General features: G+C 60.3%; 1 protein-coding gene across 1 annotated transcript in view; it reads right to left on the bottom strand.

Moving 5' to 3' along the window:
• Nucleotides 1–14701, bottom strand: part of LOC140400208 (uncharacterized) — a 45397-nt gene that overhangs the window by 14149 nt on the left and 16547 nt on the right. The window contains exons 4-5 of the mRNA XM_072489676.1: nt 6407–7522; nt 2854–2985 (exon numbers count right to left, since the gene is read on the bottom strand). Coding sequence (XP_072345777.1) covers nt 2854–2985; nt 6407–7522 — 1248 coding nt within the window. The remainder of the gene's footprint in view (nt 1–2853; nt 2986–6406; nt 7523–14701) is intronic.

Genomic DNA, 14701 nt, shown 5'->3' with positions numbered 1-14701 from the left:
TGTTATATACCTGGATTGTTATGTAGTAGGATAGATAAAGGGGGGCCAGTAGATGTTATATACCTGGATTGTTATGTAGTAGGATAGATAAAGGGGGGCCAGTAGATGTGGTATGCCTGGATTGTTATGTAGTAGGATAAAGGGAGGCCAGTAGATGTTATATACCTGGATTGTTTTTTAGTAGGATAGATAAAGGGGGGCCAGTAGATGTTATATACCTGGATTGTTATGTAGTAGGATAGATAAAGGGGGGCCAGTAGATGTTATATACCTGGATTGTTATGTAGTAGGATAGATAAAGGGGGGCCAGTAGATGTTATATACCTGGATTGTTATGTAGTAGGATAGATAAAGGGGGACCATTAGATGTGGTATACCTGGATTGTTATGTAGTAGGATAGATACAGGGGGGCCAGTAGATGTTATATACTTGGATTGTTATGTAGTAGGATAGATAAAGGGGGGGCCCAGTAGATGTTGTATACCTGGATTGTTATGTAGTAGGATAGATAATGGGGAAGCAGTAGATGTTGTATACCTGGATTGTTATGTAGTAGGATAGATAAAGGGGGACCAGTAGATGTTATATACCTGGATTGTTATGTAGTAGGATAGATAAAGGGGATAAGATAATACACAAAAGATGAACAGGCAAAAATATGGTCTGAAGGGGCTGGGTATGTCAGTCTGGATAAAGAATTGGTTAATAGGCAGCAAGTGGAGGGTGGAGCTAAATGGGGCATTTTCAAACTAACCACATACATCCTGATTCAAGGTGGAGGATAGGGGCAGACAGTCTCAATCGAGCCAGAGCTGACCCAGCAAATGGTGCCAGGCAGTGATAAGGACCCTACATCCTCTGACTGGCAATGGTTGGTGGTGGCAGGCAGGTTGGTGGGTGGGTGGGGAGGGTTGGCGGGCAGGCAGAGTTGGTGGGTGGGTGGGCAGCGTTGGTGGTGGATGGGTGGGCGGGCAGGTGGCAGGGTTGGCGGGCGGGTCGGTGGGCATGCACTGCTGCAGCAGAACATCAGCCGGGGTTGTGGTTCCACGTCATTATCCAGTTCCCCATGTAGAACACGTGTTTACATGAATGTTGTTGGGCGGGGGGGGGGGGGGGGGTTCGACACAATTTGCTGCCAAGAGTCAGAGGATGGAAATGTGAATAAGTCAGTGAGTTATTGACTGAAAGGTCAATTCTGAATGGAGTGTATCTCAGGCACAATTGATTCCTTGTTCCGTTAGGCCGCCATCAATTGGGGCCCCAGTGTCCAGATCGACCGTTCAGAAGCTGAAGAATTTATTAGCAGCCATAATGAAATAACGGCAGCTTTCTTCCTCAAACCAATCACCCTCTCTCATTGCGGGGGGGGGGGGGGGGGGGGGGGGTCAGGGCTGGAACGAGTGGCGGTGACAAGATTCGGGCTGACCCCAAACAGCAGCAGCAGCCCAGGCTCACACACTCATCACAATGGGCAGGCTTGGGGCCTAGGGAGAGCAGTTAGTCAGGCAGGCATGGGAGGAGAGAGCAGGGGAGTAGACAGGCAGGCCTTGTGGGGAGAGGGTGGGGTAACCAGGCAGCCTGCGGGGAGAGGGTGGGGTAGACAGGCAGCCTGTGGGGAGAGGGTGGGGTAACCAGGCAGCCTGCGGGGAGAGGGTGGGGTAACCAGGCAGCCTGTGGGGAGAGGGTGGGGTAACCAGGCAGCCTGCGGGGAGAGGGTGGGGTAACCAGGCAGCCTGCGGGGAGAGGGTGGGGTAACCAGGCAGCCTACGGGGAGAGGGTGGGGTAACCAGGCAGCCTGCGGGGAGAGGGTGGGGTAGACAGGCAGGCCTGGGGAGGGGAGGGGGGGGGGGGGGGGGGGGGGGAGTAGACAGGCAGGCCTTGTGGGGAGAGGGTGGGGTAGACAGGCAGGCCTTGTGGGGAGAGGGTGGGGTAGACAGGCAGGCCTTGTGGGGAGAGGGTGGGGTAGACAGGCAGGCCTTGTGGGGAGAGGGTGGGGTAGACAGGCAGGCCTTGTGGGGAGAGGGTGGGGTAGACAGGCAGGCCTTGTGGGGAGAGGGTGGGGTAGACAGGCAGGCCTTGTGGGGAGAGGGTGGGGTAGGCAGGCAGGCCTTGTGGGGAGAGGGTGGGGGTAGACAGGCAGGCCTTGTGGGGAGAGGGTGGGGTAGACAGGCAGGCCTTGTGGGGAGAGGGTGGGGTAGACAGGCAGGCCTTGTGGGGAGAGGGTGGGGGTAGACAGGCAGGCCTTGTGGGGAGAGGGTGGGGTAACCAGGCAGCCTGCGGGGAGAGGGTGGGGTAGACAGGCAGGCCTTGTGGGGAGAGAGTGGGGGTAGACAGGCAGGCCTTGTGGGGAGAGGGTGGGGTAGACAGGCAGGCCTTGTGGGGAGAGGGTGGGGGTAGACAGGCAGGCCTTGTGGGGAGCAGATAGTCAGGGGGGGCTGGAAGCACACTGACAGAAACAGGCATGAGAGATAGAGAGAATAAACAGTGCCGAAGGAGGCCATTCGGCCCATCAAGACCGCACCGGCCCCTGGAAAGAGCACCCCACCCAAACCCCCACCCCCACCCGATCCCCATAACCCAGTAACCCCACCGAACACGAAGGGCAATTTTGGACACTAAGAGCAATTGATCACGGCCAATCCACCTAACCTGCACATCTTTGGACTGTGGGAGGAAACCGGAGCACCCGGAGGAAACCCACGCACACACGGGGAGGACGTGCAGACTCCGCACAGAGAGTGACCCGAGGCGGGAATCGAACCCGGGACCCTGGAGCTGTGAAGCTACAGTGCTGACCACTGTGCTACTGTGAGAGAGAGAGAGAGACAGAGAGAGTGGTGTAAGAGACTCACCTGTCTGCATTCCTGGATTTTGTCAGCAGGTTTACCGAGGAGACAGATTTTCTGGAGAGTTTGGGTTTTCCATTGTCCGCCGCACCGTTCCGCATCATTCCGAGTTTATCTGACGTGTTGCTGCGTCGTAAACTAAAGAAAATAGTTTGTAAAAGAAAGAGTGGTTAGTATCATAGGCAAGATAGGAGGGTGAGTGAAGAGGGAGGGGGGCCATGCGTTAGAAGCCAGTCACCCAGGTTAGAGAGAGCTGGGGTTAGGAACAGGGAGAAATAAGCTCGATACACCACGGGATAGAAGAGTGCAGCCCGGACACCCCCTCAGCTCGTGTCCCGGATTGTGTTAGTGAGTTCCGCTGCCTTCGCTTTGTAAAGAATGGAGATTTACAGAAGGGAATGCTCGCTTCCTCCCTCTCCTCCCAGAACATCGTTCCCTGTTAGCTTAGCTGAAGATCACTCCATTTTTCCCCAAACGCAGGCAGGGTTTGATTAGGTTTGAATCTGGTGTTTGAAATTTGACATGCATTAGTCTCACACCTCGGCAGCCATCTTTCTGATGGGGTTAGAGGTTAGTACAGGAGTGTTCAAAGGTGCAAGGTATCGCGACACGTTAAAACCAGCTGAGGGTGGAGCCCCAGGCAGGGTTTTCCAAATCAGCTGCTCCAAGTCCTTTTCCAATCAGATGCCTCACATTCACTCCTATTTCCAGTTGTCCAGTTTCTGCGAGTTAGTGTCAGTCGGAACGGATTGGATGTTGAAGGATTGCCAACCTGATCGAGGCCAGTGGGTGGAGCTGTTCGAAATCAGGAGCCTCTACTCGCTGTCAGTACCAGGGACATGGCCCCAATCATTACTCAATCTCCCCTACCCCTGTCCCCATCTCCACTGGGAAGAGTAACCCCAACTGGGAATGACATAACACTCCCATTCTCCGGAACGGACCTGCCCAGATAGTAAATCGATTGCCCATCACATCCAGAGGTGCTACCCCCACTGAGGGACTCAGTTACTATTCATGAGGTTTCCAAAGAGGGCAACACTGCCTATCCCCGTCACTTCCCATTTTACCCAATTTCCAGGAAAGGGATGCGGAGGAGTGGGGGTAAGAACGCTGTCCACCATACTGCCTCACTGTGCCCGGGACCTGGGTTAACACTGCTGTCCCACAGTGCCCGGGATCCGGGTTAACACTGCTGTCTCACAGTGCCAGGGATCTGGGTTAACACTGCTGTCTCACAGTGCCAGGGACCCGGGTTAACACTGCTGTCTCACAGAGCCAGGGACCCGGGTTAACACTGCTGTCTCACAGTGCCAGGGACCCGGGTTAACACTGCTGTCTCACAGTGCCAGGGACCCGGGTTAACACTGCTGTCTCACAGAGCCAGGGACCCGGGTTAACACTGCTGTCTCACAGTGCCAGGGACCTGGGTTAACACTGCTGTCTCACAGAGCCAGGGACCCGGGTTAACACTGCTGTCTCACAGTGCCAGGGATCCGGGTTAACACTGCTGTCTCACAGTGCCAGGGACCCGGGTTAACACTGCTGTCCCACAGTGCCCGGGATCCGGGTTAACACTGCTGTCCCACAGTGCCCGGGATCCGGGTTAACACTGCTGTCTCACAGTGCCAGGGACCCGGGTTAACACTGCTGTCCCACAGTGCCCGGGATCCGGGTTAACACTGCTGTCTCACAGAGCCAGGGACCTGGGTTAACACTGCTGTCTCACAGTGCCAGGGACCCGGGTTAACACTGCTGTCTCACAGTGCCAGGGACCTGGGTTAACACTGCTGTCTCACAGTGCCAGGGACCCGGGTTAACACTGCTGTCTCACAGAGCCAGGGACCCGGGTTAACACTGCTGCCTCACAGTGCCAGGGACCCGGGTTAACACTGCTGTCTCACAGAGCCAGGGACCCGGGTTAACACTGCTGTCTCACAGAGCCAGGGACCCGGGTTAACACTGCTGCCTCACAGTGCCAGGGACCCGGGTTAACACTGCTGTCCCACAGTGCCCGGGATCCGGGTTAACACTGCTGTCTCAGTGCCAGGGACCCGGGTTAGCACTGCTGTCTCACTGTGAAGCCACAGTGCTAACCACTGTGCTACCGTGCCGCCCAATGTGCAGGTTGGGCGGATTGGCCTTGCTAAAATTACCCCTTTGTTTCAGGGTTGTGCGGGTTAGGTGGGGTTACGGAGCGAGGGAGTGGGTCTGGGTAGGGAGCTCTATCAGAGGGTCAGTGCAGTCTCGATAGGCCGAATGGCCTCCTTCTGCACTTTAAGGATTCTCGGATTCTAGCCCAACGCTGACTGGGAGTCTCACTGAACTTCTAAATGATTGGCCTTTTCAGCGGAAGGTAGGATTGTCTGGACAGAATCGGTGATGTTCGCACCATAGCTTCTCCCCAGGGTGCAGGCCCCACAGCTGGGAGATAGATTGAAAGGTGTACAGTCACTGGACCAGATGCCCAGAGGGGTCTCTCGCCAGTCCAGGGTCAGTGACATTCTGTCCCGTGAGGAGTTATCGGCGAGAGCTTCAGCTATCTGGAAAGGACTGGTTCAACTCCCTGAACCAGGAACACCAGGAGCTGCTCCTCGAGGCAAGGAGCTGCTCCTCGAGGCAAGGAGCTGCTCCTCGAGGCAAGGAGCTGCTCCTCGAGGCAAGGAGCTGCTCCTCGAGGCAAGGAGCTGCTCCTCGAGGCAAGGAGCTGCTCCTCGAGGCAGAGGTGCGGGGACGGGAGAGGGCACCAGGCCGAGATTCTGACCTTTGGTGCGGCACCATCACAACTTCAGGCAGTCTCGGTACTTTGACCACCTCTCCTTAGATGCCCACAGCCCGAACGCTAGGCCGTCAGAAAATGTTCCTCAATTACTTCACCTGGCATCAAAATCAAAGTTGGGGAGAATGATGGTGCTGGAGGGAGGGGCGGTCCCATCAAGACCGTCCCCAATTAGATACAAACTCAAAGTCTCACCAATCAGAGGGGCTTGAAGGCAGAGCGAGGGCAACTGGAGACCCCGTTTCTTGAAAAGGTTCTGAAAGATGGACTGGGATTTATATTGCCTCTCACACCCTCCCTCCCCTTGCTGTCGAAGCCGAACCTCCTATACATGGCCCCAGGACCCTGGGACCTACAAGGAGACGGGCATTGTCCTAAACTGATTTCACTTGGGACAGGAGGATGCCACCAGTTAAGATGTGGTGAGGCCTTAATTCCAACAGAGAGATGACTTTATAAGAAGGAACACAGACTGGGCCTGCTACAATCTCCATACAAAGGCTCACATGGGCCCCCAGTATCACTGCATCTCATCCGGAATCAAACCAGGATAGAGATTACCGATGGAAGCTGACCCCACTCCGAGTAGGTGCAATGAGGACAGGGTTGGGTAATGCTGCAGATGGAAGGAAATCTCCGCCAGAATGGAAAATAGTGAGGTGTTATCGGAGTGGGTGGGTTGGGGAGAGGGCGTGGGTTGAGGGGGCTGATGTGGTCACCCCCCCCCCCAATCATTCAGACAACCCACATATTTAACACAACAGCTAATCTCCAACGCACACAAGTTTCTTGCTGATAGCAGAGGCAGTCACAGGGGGCAAGTTGCAGACGCCATCCTTGGGGCTCAGCTGGGCAGCTTGGCTGATACTTCGAGGAGCCCGAGGTTGCGTATCCGGCTCCTCCAGACTTCCCTGGGGTTGCGGCAGCACTTGCGACACCGGAGCGGAGTGTGTTTGAGCTGGAGCCTGAGATGCCCGAGGGCAGGCCGCCGGGGGAAATGCCTGTGCTGAATTGGGGCTGGTTGCAGGAGGCGCCGGGAGCTCCTGTTGCAAACATTCAGATCCATTGGGACTCATCTCCGAAGCACGGGCGTCATTTTCCAGCTGGCACTGAGACACATCAGAGTGAGGGGCTGCCTCTGGCCTCGGCTGCAACGGAGGAAGGGTCTCTGCTTTGGGCTGACTCCCAGGCACATTCAGAGGAGCCACGGAAATGACAGCTTGTGACGAGGCCGGACAGCGATCCTTCTGGGAAAGTCTCGGACTCCACTGCTGGGCTGGAATCCCGTTGGGGAGCGCTTGGAATGAGCACGGTGAATATTGCTGAGCTTTGTCCTGTGAGAGAGGAAGCAGGGGGATAGGCCGGATTTCCTGAGGGGACGTTTCTAAGGCAGCGATGCTCTCAGTTCCTGGTCGCGTGGCTGGTCCTTGCGTCTTCCGATCTCCAGAGCGGGTTTCGGCCGGTTGGGGCTGGATTTCCGTCCTCACTGGAGGCTGCTGGTCCCTTCCTTCAGTTTCCTGCTGGGCTCCAGGTTCTGCCCAGTGGACTGGGAGCGGGTCGCCCTCACAAAGCTGGAGGGCGCCCTCACCCTCGAGTTGAAGCGGAGCTGCCCAGGCATCGGGCTCGAACCCTGGTCTCTCCACCCCAACCTGGCAACTCGGCATGTGCTCCTGAACTCCGGCAGGCTGGTGGCTGGAGGTGTGCCGCTGGATCGGATGAGGGTCATTGTGGGACAGGCAGTGAGAGACGAGCGAGCTTGGAGGATTCCGGACTCTGAATTCCGCCTCCTGGGACCCCGGGAACACGCCCACCGCAGCCCGACCCCGGGGGTGTTGTACACGCACTCGGTGTAAGGTCTCAATCCCTGGGCCTCTCCTCTCCTTTGTGCCTGTGAAACTGTAGATAGTACACGATAAAGAGAAAGATTAAACACACAAATCACACACAAATTGGCAGCTCTCATCCCCCACCCCCCACCCCCACCCACAATACCCCTCACACCGAAACCCTCCTCAGTTGTGGTCCCAAGGGCACTGGTCCAGGACTGTTCGGGTGGTGGCACCAACATTCCCTCACTCCGGAATCTATAGACCCCCCTCGTCCCCCCTCCCCCCGGTTAACCGCCCCATCTTAGAGCAGAAGGCTCTGGGGGAGTGGCCTCTTTGCCGTGGCTGACTGACCAGCGAGGGGGGCTCTGCGGCCCCACCCCACACTGCCAGGGCCACTCGGGTTACCCAGCCTGCAGCGGGCTGGGGTTGGTGGGGAGGGGGTTACCCAGCCTGCAGTGGGCTGGGGTTGGTGGGGAGGGAGTTACCCAGCCTGCAGTGGGCTGGGGTTGGTGGGGAGGGGGTTACCCAGCCTGCAGTGGGCAGGGGTTGGTGGGGAGGGGGTTACCCAGCCTGCAGTGGGCTGGGGTTGGTGGGGAGGGGGTTACCCAGCCTGCAGTGAGCTGGGGGCCGGGGGAGGGGGTTACCCAGCCTGCAGTGAGCTGGGGGCCGGGGTTACCCAGCCTGCACTGCGCTGGGGTTGGTGGGGCTGGGGAGGGGGTTACCCAGCCTGCAGTGAGCTGGGGGCCGGGGGAGGGGGTTACCCAGCCTGCAGTGGGCACGGGATGGTGGGGAGGGGGTTACCCAGCCTGCAGTGGGCTGGGGGTTACCCAGCCTGCAGTGGGCTGGGGTTGGTGGGGAGGGGGTTACCCAGCCTGCAGTGGGCTGGGGTTGGTGGGGAGGGGGTTACCCAGCCTGCAGTGAGCTGGGGGCCGGGGGAGGGGGTTACCCAGCCTGCAGTGAGCTGGGGGCCGGGGGAGGGGGTTACCCAGCCTGCACTGCGCTGGGGTTGGTGGGGCTGGGGAGGGGGTTACCCAGCCTGCAGTGAGCTGGGGGCCGGGGGAGGGGGTTACCCAGCCTGCAGTGGGCTGGGGGCCGGGGGAGGGGGTTACCCAGCCTGCAGTGGGCTGGGGTTGGTGGGGAGGGGGTTACCCAGCCTGCAGTGAGCTGGGGGCCGGGGGAGGGGGTTACCCAGCCTGCAGTGGGCACGGGATGGTGGGGAGGGGGTTACCCAGCCTGCAGTGGGCTGGGGTTGGTGGGGAGGGGGTTACCCAGCCTGCAGTGGGCTGGGGTTGGTGGGGAGGGAGTTACCCAGCCTGCAGTGGGCTGGGGTTGGTGGGGAGGGGGTTACCCAGCCTGCAGTGGGCAGGGGTTGGTGGGGAGGGGGTTACCCAGCCTGCACTGGGCTGGGGTTGGTGGGGCTGGGGAGGGGGTTACCCAGCCTGCCGTGGGCTGGAGGCCGGGGGAGGGGGTGACCCAGCCTGCAGTGGGCACGGGATGGTGGGGAGGGGGTTACCCAGCCAGCAGTGAGCTGGGGTTAGTGGGGAGGGGGTTACCCAGCCTGCACTGGGCTGGGGTTGGTGGGGAGGGGGTTACCCAGCCTGCAGTGGGCTGGGGTTGGTGGGGAGGGGGTTACCCAGCCTGCACTGGGCTGGGGTTGGTGGGGAGGGGGTTACCCAGCCTGCAGTGAGCTGGGGTTGGTGGGGAGGGGGTTACCCAGCCTGCAGTGGGCTGGGGTTGGTGGGGAGGGGGTTACCCAGCCTGCAGTGGGCTGGGGTTGGTGGGGAGGGGGTTACCCAGCCAGCAGTGGGCTGGGGTTGGTGGGGGGGGGGGTACCCCACCTGGAATGGGCTTTGGTGGGGTAGGGTTTGACCACCTGGAATGGCCTGGGTGGGGGTGGGGGAGGGTAGGGATGGGTTTGCCACCATTCCTCCCGGGATGGGCTGGGTAAGAGTTCGACAAATCTCCAGGACTGTCTCAGGGAAGCAAGTTTCAATCTCACCGACCCTGCTGGGTAATAACTGAGGGAGGAGACGGGAGTCTGTCCCGAGAACGGGGAGTATGGGCTAGACAGACTGAGGGAGGAGACGGGGGTCCCGAGAACGGGGAGTATGGGCTAGACAGACTGAGGGAGGAGACGGGGGTCCCGAGAACGGGGAGTATGGGCTAGACAGACTGAGGGAGGAGACGGGGGTCCCGAGAACGGGGAGTATGGGCTAGACAGACTGAGGGAGGAGACGGGGGTCCCGAGAACGGGGAGTATGGGCTAGACAGACTGAGGGAGGAGACGGGGGTCTGTCCCGGCACACGGGGGAGTATGGGCTAGACAGACGGACAGAGGAGACGGGGGTCCCGAGAACGGGGAGTATGGGCTAGACAGACTGAGGGAGGAGACGGGAGTCTGTCCCGGCACACGGGGGAGTATGGGCTAGACAGACTGAGGGAGGAGACGGGAGTCTGTCCCGAGAACGGGGAGTATGGGCTAGACAGACTGAGGGAGGAGACGGGAGTCTGTCCCGAGAACGGGGAGTATGGGCTAGACAGACTGAGGGAGGAGACGGGAGTCTGTCCCGGCACACGGGGGAGTATGGGCTAGACAGACTGAGGGAGGAGACGGGGGTCCAGAGGTCGGGGAGTATGGGCTAGACAGACTGAGGGAGGAGACGGGAGTCTGTCCCGAGAACGGAGAGTATGGGCTAGACAGACTGAGGGAGGAGACGGGGGTCCCGAGAACGGGGAGTATGGGCTAGACAGACTGAGGGAGGAGACGGGGGTCCCGAGAACGGGGAGTATGGGCTAGACAGACTGAGGGAGGAGACGGGGGTCCCGAGAACGGGAGAGTATGGGCTAGACAGACTGAGGGAGGAGACGGGGGTCTGTCCCGGCACACGGGGGAGAATGGGCTAGACAGACTGAGGGAGGAGACGGGGGTCCTGAGAACGGGGAGTATGGGCTAGACAGACTGAGGGAGGAGACGGGGGTCCAGAGAGCGGGGAGTATGGGCGAGACAGACTGAGGGAGGAGACGGGGATCTGTCCCGGCACACGGGGGAGTATGGGCTAGACAGACTGAGGGAGGAGACGGGGGTCCTGAGAACGGAGAGTATGGGCTAGACAGACTGAGGGAGGAGACGGGAGTCTGTCCCGAGAACGGAGAGTATGGGCTAGACAGACTGAGGGAGGAGACGGGGGTCCCGAGAACGGGGAGTATGGGCTAGACAGACTGAGGGAGGAGACGGGGGTCCCGAGAACGGGGAGTATGGGCTAGACAGACTGAGGGAGGAGACGGGGGTCTGTCCCGAGAACGGGGAGTATGGGCTAGACAGACTGAGGGAGGAGACGGGGGTCCCGAGAACGGGGAGTATGGGCTAGACAGACTGAGGGAGGAGACGGGGGTCCAGAGAACGGGGAGTATGGGCTAGACAGACTGAGGGAGGAGACGGGAGTCTGTCCCGAGAACGGGGAGTATGGGCTAGACAGACTGAGGGAGGAGACGGGGGTCCCGAGAACGGGGAGTATGGGCTAGACAGACTGAGGGAGGAGACGGGGGTCTGTCCCGAGAACGGGGAGTATGGGCTAGACAGACTGAGGGAGGAGACGGGAGTCTGTCCCGAGAACGGAGAGTATGGGCTAGACAGACTGAGGGAGGAGACGGGGGTCCCGAGAACGCAGAGTATGGGCTAGACAGACTGAGGGAGGAGACGGGGGTCTGTCCCGGCACACGGGGGAGTATGGGCTAGACAGACTGAGGGAGGAGACGGGGTCCCGAGAACGGGGAGTATGGGCTAGACAGACTGAGGGAGGAGACGGGAGTCTGTCCCGGCACACGGGGGAGTATGGGCTAGACAGACTGAGGGAGGAGACGGGAGTCTGTCCCGGCACACGGGGGAGTATGGGCTAGACAGACTGAGGGAGGATACGGGGGTCCCGGCACACGGGGGAGTATGGGCTAGACAGACTGAGGGAGGAGACGGGGGTCCCGAGAACGGGGAGTATGGGCTAGACAGACTGAGGGAGGAGACGGGAGTCTGTCCTGGCACACGGGGGAGTATGGGCTAGACAGACTGAGGGAGGAGACGGGAGTCTGTCCCGGCACACGGGGGAGTATGGGCTAGACAGACTGAGGGAGGAGACGGGAGTCTGTCCCGAGAACGGGGAGTATGGGCTAGACAGACTGAGGGAGGAGACGGGGGTCTGTCCCGGCACACGGGGAAGTATGGGCTAGACAGACTGAGGGAGGAGACGGGGGTCCCGAGAACGGGGAGTATGGGCTAGACAGACTGAGGGAGGAGATGGGGGTCCCGAGAACGGAGAGTATGGGCTAGACAGACTGAGGGAGGAGACGGGGGTCTGTCCCGAGAACGGGGAGTATGGGCTAGACAGACTGAGGGAGGAGACGGGGGTCTGTCCCGAGAACAGGGAGTATGGGCTAGACAGACTGAGGGAGGAGACGGGGGTCTGTCCCGAGAACGGAGAGTATGGGCTTGACAGACTGAGGGTGGAGACGGGGGTCCCGAAAACGGGGAGTATGGGCTAGACAGACTGAGGGAGGAGACGGGGGTCCCGAGAACGGGGAGTATGGGCTAGACAGACTGAGGGAGGAGACGGGGGTCCCGAGAACGGGGAGTATGGGCTAGACAGACTGAGGGAGGAGACGGGGGTCCCGAGAACGGGGAGTATGGGCTAGACAGACTGAGGGAGGAGACGGGAGTCTGTCCCGGCACACGGGGGAGTATGGGCTAGACAGACTGAGGGAGGAGACGGGGGTCCCGAGAACGGAGAGTATGGGCTAGACAGACTGAGGGAGGAGACGGGGGTCCCGGCACACGGGGGAGTATGGGCTAGACAGACTGAGGGAGGAGACGGGGGTCTGTCCCGAGAACGGGGAGTATGGGCTAGACAGACTGAGGGAGGAGACGGGGGTCCCGAGAACGGGGAGTATGGGCTAGACAGACTGAGGGAGGAGACGGGGGTCGGTCCCGAGAACGGGGAGTATGGGCTAGACAGACTGAGGGAGGAGACGGGAGTCTGTCCCGGCACACGGGGGAGTATGGGCTAGACAGACTGAGGGAGGAGACGGGAGTCTGTCCCGAGAACGGAGAGTATGGGCTAGACAGACTGAGGGAGGAGACGGGAGTCTGTCCCGAGAACGGGGAGTATGGGCTAGACAGACTGAGGGAGGAGACGGGAGTCTGTCCCGGCACACGGGGGAGTATGGGCTAGACAGACTGAGGGAGGAGACGGGAGTCTGTCCCGGCACACGGGGGAGTATGGGCTAGACAGACTGAGGGAGGAGACGGGGGTCTGTCCGGGCACACGGGGGAGTATGGGCTAGACAGACTGAGGGAGGAGACGGGGGTCCCGAGAACGGAGAGTATGGGCTAGACAGACTGAGGGAGGAGACGGGGGTCCCGAGAACGGAGAGTATGGGCTAGACAGACTGAGGGAGGAGACGGGGATCCCGAGAACGGGGAGTATGGGCTAGACAGACTGAGGGAGGAGACGGGGGTCCCGAGAACGGAGAGTATGGGCTAGACAGACTGAGGGAGGAGACGGGAGTCTGTCCCGAGAACGGAGAGTATGGGCTAGACAGACTGAGGGAGGAGACGGGGGTCCCGAGAACGGGGAGTATGGGCTAGACAGACTGAGGGAGGAGACGGGAGTCTGTCCCGGCACACGGGGGAGTATGGGCTAGACAGACTGAGGGAGGAGACGGGAGTCCCGGCACACGGGGGAGTATGGGCTAGACAGACTGAGGGAGGAGACGGGGGTCCCGGCACACGGGGGAGTATGGGCTAGACAGACTGAGGGAGGAGACGGGGGTCTGTCCGGGCACACGGGGGAGTATGGGCTAGACAGACTGAGGGAGGAGACGGGGGTCCCGAGAACGGGGAGTATGGGCTAGACAGACTGAGGGAGGAGACGGGAGTCTGTCCCGGCACACGGGGGAGTATGGGCTAGACAGACTGAGGGAGGAGACGGGGGTCCCGAGAACGGAGAGTATGGGCTAGACAGACTGAGGGAGGAGACGGGGGTCCCGAGAACGGGGAGTATGGGCTAGACAGACTGAGGGAGGAGACGGGGGTCTGTCCCGGCACACGGGGGAGTATGGGCTAGACAGACTGAGGGAGGAGACGGGAGTCCCGAGAACGGGGAGTATGGGCTAGACAGACTGAGGGAGGAGACGGGGGTCCCGAGAACGGGGAGTATGGGCTAGACAGACTGAGGGAGGAGACGGGAGTCTGTCCCGAGAACGGGGAGTATGGGCTAGACAGACTGAGGGAGGAGACGGGGGTCCCGAGAACGGAGAGTATGGGCGAGACAGACTGAGGGAGGAGACGGGGGTCCCGAGAACGGGGAGTATGGGCTAGACAGACTGAGGGAGGAGACGGGGGTCCCGAGAACGGAGAGTATGGGCTAGACAGACTGAGGGAGGAGACGGGGGTCTGTCCCGAGAACGGAGAGTATGGGCTAGACAGACTGAGGGAGGAGACGGGGGTCCCGAGAACGGGGAGTATGGGCTAGACAGACTGAGGGAGGAGACGGGGGTCCCGAGAACGGGGAGTATGGGCTAGACAGACTGAGGGAGGAGACGGGGGTCCCGAGAACGGGGAGTATGGGCTAGACAGACTGAGGGAGGAGACGGGAGTCTGTCCTGGCACACGGGGGAGTATGGGCTAGACAGACTGAGGGAGGAGACGGGGGTCCCGAGAACGGAGAGTATGGGCTAGACAGACTGAGGGAGGTGACGGGGGTCCCGAGAACGGAGAGTATGGGCTAGACAGACTGAGGGAGGAGACGGGGGTCCCGAGAACGGGGAGTATGGGCTAGACAGACTGAGGGAGGAGACGGGAGTCTGTCCTGGCACACGGGGGAGTATGGGCTAGACAGACTGAGGGAGGAGACGGGAGTCTGTCCTGGCACACGGGGGAGTATGGACTAGACAGACGGACAGAGGAGACGGGGGTCCCGAGAACGGGGAGTATGGGCTAGACAGACTGAGGGAGGAGACGGGGGTCCCGAGAACGGAGAGTATGGGCTAGACAGACTGAGGGAGGAGACGGGGGTCCCGAGAACGGAGAGTATGGGCTAGACAGACTGAGGGAGGAGACGGGGGTCCCGAGAACGGAGAGTATGGGCTAGACAGACTGAGGGAGGAGACGGGGGTCCCGAGAACGGGGAGTATGGGCTAGACAGACTGAGGGAGGAGACGGGGGTCCCGAGAACGGAGAGTATGGGCTAGACAGACT

Source organism: Scyliorhinus torazame, chromosome 24 (genome assembly GCF_047496885.1).
Source record: "Scyliorhinus torazame isolate Kashiwa2021f chromosome 24, sScyTor2.1, whole genome shotgun sequence".
Taxonomy (NCBI): Eukaryota; Metazoa; Chordata; class Chondrichthyes; order Carcharhiniformes; family Scyliorhinidae; genus Scyliorhinus; species Scyliorhinus torazame.
Note: the sequence above shows the minus strand (reverse complement) of the source record. Positions and strands in the feature narration are given on the sequence as shown.